Source organism: Gossypium raimondii, chromosome 11 (genome assembly GCF_025698545.1).
Source record: "Gossypium raimondii isolate GPD5lz chromosome 11, ASM2569854v1, whole genome shotgun sequence".
Lineage (NCBI taxonomy): Eukaryota > Viridiplantae > Streptophyta > Magnoliopsida > Malvales > Malvaceae > Gossypium > Gossypium raimondii.
Window position 1 is genome coordinate 44,857,128 of NC_068575.1, and position 5,762 is coordinate 44,862,889.

Sequence of the window (5,762 nt, forward strand, 5' to 3'; positions counted from 1 at the left end):
ATATATTAAAATTATGATTATAGTTTAAATTATTTAAGAGATAATAGATCAATTATATATATATTAAATGGTTTAGGATTTAAGGTTTACTTTAGATTTGTTAAATGATGAAATTTTATACAATTAATTAATATTTTATATTTAAAATATTTAATCTAAATTTAGATTAAATGGTTTAAACTATTTGATATATTTAAATATTATATTTTGAGAGTACTTAGTTTTTATAAAAATTTAATTTATAAAAATAATAAAAATATTTTATAAAATCACTTAACTAATAATTTTATGAGACAAAATAAAAGATTTTAGTAGAGCAAAACAACGTCGTTTTGTTCAAATGAAATGATTTTTGTATGCGTTTTACAAAAACGCCACAAAAAGTAAGCATAAAAACGCCGCAATAATCATTTTACTTTTCAAAATTGCGCCATTTTACCCAAATTTTCCCCCGTGAAATCCCTAATCTTTCCATGGCCGACAATGTTTTGAACTTTGTTTTGATATCCGTTCCCCTTCTATTCTCTTTTCTCCCATTACCCTTTCCCCTCTCCCTTTCTCTCTTTCCTCTTCACCTGACCCTATCAAAGTAACCCAGCTTTCCATCTCGCTTCCAGACGACGTCCCTTTTCTTTCTCAGTCTCTTTGTTGCTAGAAAACCCCAAAATTTCGTCCTTTGTTCTTCTATTTTAGCTGCTCCTTACATTGAATAAAATATCAGTCTTTTCTCAGTCTTAATCGACATTGTGTTTTTTTTTAAATTTTCTCATTGGCTGTTTATTTTTGTGTTTTTCTTTAATTTCTAGATCTGCTGTAATTTATTTTCTCTTTTCTTCTGAATTCTAGGTTATGTTGGTTTGGTGTTTAGAAAATTGGGGTTTTCATTGATGTTTTCAGTTCTTCTGAAATTTTTTAATTTTTTTAATTGATACCTTAAGCAATCTTAGGTTTGGAAAAAACCAAATAATAATATGCTAATCCACTCTAATCTTCTTCTTTTTTCTTTAATTTCCTTTTATTTTTTGTATTGTCAGTTAATTTCTTCTGCTATTCAAAAATGTCATTTATCCGAAGATCTTTACCAATTATCAGTCGTTCTCAAGAGCTCTCCTCCAATCATTCGAGTTTCAAGTGAATACTTTTCATTCTTCCTTTAATTTTTGCCTAATAATAAGCTCATCACTCCCTCAATTTTGTCTGATCGTATGAGGGTAACTTTTCAAATTTACCTCTTCTTTTATGTTTATAATTTGTTTTTTTTTTGGTCATGGGCTTTCCCTGTTTGCGTGTAGATTTTTTTTTTTGCTATATATATGATTTTTGTTTGACCATTATTTGTGTTTTTGCGTTTTTTTTGGAGATAGGGATATTTGGTAGTAATTTTTAGCTTCGAATTTGAATTTGTGGTATATAGTTACCATATATAATTTACTTGCTGCATGGATGGATGAAATATGGGTCCCTTGTTTGAGGCTGAATGGTAGGGTCAGTGTTGTCAAGGCATGTACCTAGGTGTGTCTTTACCTTTGCAGCATTCAACAAAAATGCCTCAGACCTTTCCAGGCGAGGCCCATTTAATGAGGCATAGACGCCTTGTGTGCCTTGGTGCTCTTTTTTGTAAGGCAATAGACTTAGATAAACCTGGATGATTGAAATTTTTACTAATAAGAAAGGGATAATGTCAAACTTGATTGGCCAATGTTTGCTGTTGATTTCATGTTATGGTAGTTTTAAAATGGTTTGGGTTTCTTTGATAATTGGTTTATAATTGAGTTTTTTTAATGTGTTTACTCTCCTTTGTTTTAAATTTGGGTCTATATATTGTTTTTAATGTGAAAATTCTTGTGCTTTAAACAATATAAATTTTGGATTTATTTAAAGTTTTCTTCTTTCAGGCTAGAGGGTTGAAGAAATACTTGAAGAGGCTCAGTGCCCTCAGGCATTGGATGCTTGACAAGCTTGGTGGTGCATTCATATGTTATTTTCCCGAGCTTTCTTTTGGCTTCCTTTCTAGTCCGATGCTGCTTCATTTTAATTTTGTATTCATTGTATTTGTTAATGCAGACGCCAAAGCCATCGTCTGGACCCCACAAGTCGAGGGAATGTTTGCCACTTATTCTCATTCTACGAAACAAACTGAAGTATGTTTTGACATACAGAGAAGTGATTGCTATTCTTATGCAAAGGCATGTTATGGTAAATACATGAACTTGAACCATTGATATTTGCTAATTTGTTGCATATAAATCGTTATAGAAATTAAAGATTTAGCCCTATTGTCGGTAAATATATGAACTATGAATAATTGATTTTTGCTAATTTGTTTCACATAAACTGTTGTAAGATTGATTTTTGCTAATTTCTTGCATATAAATTATTGAAATGTTGATTTTGATAATTCCTTACATATTAAATATTGAAGTGTTGATATTCAAGCTAGTAATTTAATAGTTGATTGTTAGTTGCATTGAAAGACACACAATGACAATTACTAATTTGTTAAGAAAGATGTGATTACTTTGCAAAATTCAATTGTTATTATGCTATTGTTTGACGTGATGGATTTGTTGCAGTTCTTGTATTACTATATAAGTGATAGGTAAATCTTGTGACACATTTTCTTTCTTTGTTCACCTCACTTTATAGCCTATTTTTTTCCCTCCTGCGTTGGATCTTTTTTTTTTTAAATCAGATGATCTCAAATTTCAATTTCTTTTAACATTTATTGGAAGAATAATGTGGTCTCATTTGATTGTTTCTCCTTCCTGGTTCTTGCTTCTACTCGTATTTCTTTTTGGTTGAATAAATTTATTTGTTTAATCCTCATCATCCTGTTATCCCTCCTTATTGCAGATTTACTATCCTGTTATCCCTCTGTTGTTCTCCTTGATGTGGATATTTCTTGTGAAGAAGTACTTACATTTTGTTGTTTATTCATGCTTACAGGATAGGAGCAAATAGTTTGGAGAACTCGTAAGCACTCCTCTGTCACTCCTAAACCAGTTGTTTAAATTATTTTCATAGCCTACTTTGATTTCTGTTATTTGTGGGAAAATTAGTCTACATTCTTTAAGCTGATCTTAAACTGCTTCCTACATTGTTTCAGCCTTTGGAAGAAAGTTTGTGGGATGCAAACGAGTTTGGAAAACTTGTTATGTTTTAGAACTTGGATCCAGCTTACTCTTCAACAGAAGTGGAGGTAATATTTATTATGAATCACAATTAGGCTTTGTTTGAAGCATTTTGTATTTACACGCATAAATTTTTGTTTTCTTTCACTTTTCCTCTCCCTACATGTGTGGTTTGTACCTTTTATCTTTCTTATGAATAATGCATGTTTATATTGCAGGATATAGTTTGGAATGCCTTCAATGAAACTTGTAGAGCAAAGATGGTGCAGCAGACTGCATTGTATTTTTTATTACCTTGCAATGTGTATAGTCATAGGCAGGTTCAACTAGTCAGTCTGTTTCTCATATGTATTATTTATTTTAGTTTTGATTCTAAATTTTTATTTTTACTTTAATATTTACGATAACTTGAGTTCTAACTTTTGGATTTTAATTGTTTTATTAATTTAAATAATATTTTTTTATTTATCCTTGAAAGTATATTTAAAGTTCAAATTTAAAAAATAAAACATAATATAATATTTATCATAAAAATAAATATTATTTGATTAAAATAATTTTTTTAAATGTTATGTTTTTAGTGGCGTTTTTGCGAGAAGCGTTGCTAAAGGTTTGTTCTATAGCGGCGTTTGTGGGGAAAGCGCCGCTAAAGGTCTTGATCTATAGCGGCGTTTATGGAAAAAGCGCCGCTAAAGGTCTTGAGCTATAGCGGCGTTTGTGAAAAAAGCGCCGCTAAAGGTCTTGATCTATAGCGGTGTTTGTGCAAAAGCGTCGCTAAAGGTCTTGATCTATAGCGGCGTTTGTGGAAAAATCACCGCTAAAGGTCCTGATTTATAGCGGCGTTTGTGGGAAAAGCGCTGCAAAAGGTCATGGTCTATAACAACGTTTATTTCTAAAAACGCCGCAAAAGTTTGCGACGTTGACAACAGCGGCATTTTTTGCGATGCTTTCAAAAACGCTGCAAATACTTTTAGCGGCGCTTTTTAGCGCCGCTAAAGGCATAAAAAACGCCGCTAAAAATCTGTTTTAGTGTAGTGCTTAAATAATAACCTAAGGGTTCATCAGTAATTACTAGGGAGCTGGTACTAACGTAAATTTTAGCTAAATACTGCAAACCTTCACTTCAATGAACATATTCTAAACTTAGTTTTTGAAAAGATTTACAAAGGAATTCAAGAAAGAAGAAGATGTAAAGGTGTTTTAGAAAGACCACCGCTATTATTATATACTTAAGCAACAGAGACAAAAATTAGTAGAAAAATCAGATAATTCAACTAAAACTCTTGATTCTTGTGATTAAGTGTACTTAACAAGTTTTAGGTCTTACAATCTATAGTAGTCTAGTTCAATTCTAATTAAATATCAACTTGACTAACCAAATCATCTTACATTAAAATAATAAACAAATCTAAATGTCAACAAACTCAAAAAGTTCACCCAAAGCATCTGAGGTGGTCGGATACTTAATAAAAGAGTTCACCAAACCTTAGAGCTTGCCAAAACTAGAAGTTCGCCAAATGGAAAATTACACAGAATTCTATACTTATCCATGACAACTAATTTACTTACACAAATCTATCCTTAATTTACCATTTATACGTCAAACAGCAACCAAATACGAAGACTCCACCAAACGGGCTATTACAAAACCTAACCCCAAAACTATGGAAAACTAAAAGAAACTATCAGCCACCAAAATCTAAAATTAAAGGCTTATAAAGTTGTATTTATAGCCTACTAATATTTAACCTAACATTGACTATTTTTCCCTTAAGTAAAAAGACATAAAATTGTTTGAACACAAATTTGCCCTTGTAGTTTTTTCACTCGTAAGGCTTAGGTATCGCAATACCCACAATAATATTAAGATTAGAAGTCTTGGGGTCTCGGTATCGAGATACCCATGGTCTGGTATCGTGATACCACTGTAGATGGCCTCTATTCTCCTTATTTCAACACTGTCAGAGGTATCACGACTTTCATGCTTCGATATCGCGATACCCCCTTCTAGGTGATTTTTTTTTCATGTTTAGACCATCGTTGACTCCCTACAACACTCAATTAACTTGTTAGGTTCCCCATGGAACGATTGGCCAATTTGGATCTAAAAAATGGCTTAAAACTAATAAAAACAATTTATTAACAATAAAGCTAAAAATTGACAAAAGAATATAAAAAACACTTAAATTGCCTAAGAATAAGTTCTTTAAGTGTAATGGGGAGCATAATTTGATGCATCAAATTACAACAGATCATCATGTCATGTAATTACTTAATTTATGTTATTTGACTTGTGTTATTATAACCATGTTATTAATTGTGCAGTTCATGTGGATGTCATATTCTGCCTCAGACATTGCGGTTGTTATTCCCCCGTTGGCTCACATCCACTCACACTTATGGTGTATTAATGCACCCATGTTGAACTTCTCAATAGTCGAGTGGTACAACGAGGATCGAGTTATGCGACAGTTCAAGTGCAAATAAGATGTTTCGAATGTTCTACAAAATTTTGAAAATGGCCATGGAATTAACAAAAGGGGGAAAGAATCAAAGAATTAAATATTAGAGCATCAACAATATCTTGCATTATGGAATGGCTGGATGAAACAGACACCTCAAATGGATTTT

At 31.8% G+C, this 5,762-nt stretch overlaps 1 protein-coding gene across 2 annotated transcripts; it reads left to right on the plus strand.

The window, feature by feature from the left end:
• Positions 1-438: 438 nt before the first annotated feature.
• LOC105803678 (uncharacterized) lies at positions 439-2,973 on the plus strand. 2 transcript variants are annotated; one of them, XM_052623516.1, is made up of 4 exons: positions 439-1,211; positions 1,896-1,977; positions 2,065-2,196; positions 2,947-2,973. In XM_052623516.1, the coding sequence occupies exons 1-4, from the start codon at positions 1,206-1,208 to the stop codon at positions 2,949-2,951; spliced, it is 225 nt and encodes a 74-aa protein (XP_052479476.1). In that variant the 5' UTR covers positions 439-1,205; the 3' UTR covers positions 2,952-2,973. The 2 variants fall into 2 exon arrangements, with proteins under 2 accessions (XP_052479476.1, XP_052479475.1); XM_052623515.1 differs by having other exon boundaries at positions 1,896-2,196.
• The last annotated feature ends 2,789 nt before the right edge of the window (positions 2,974-5,762 follow it).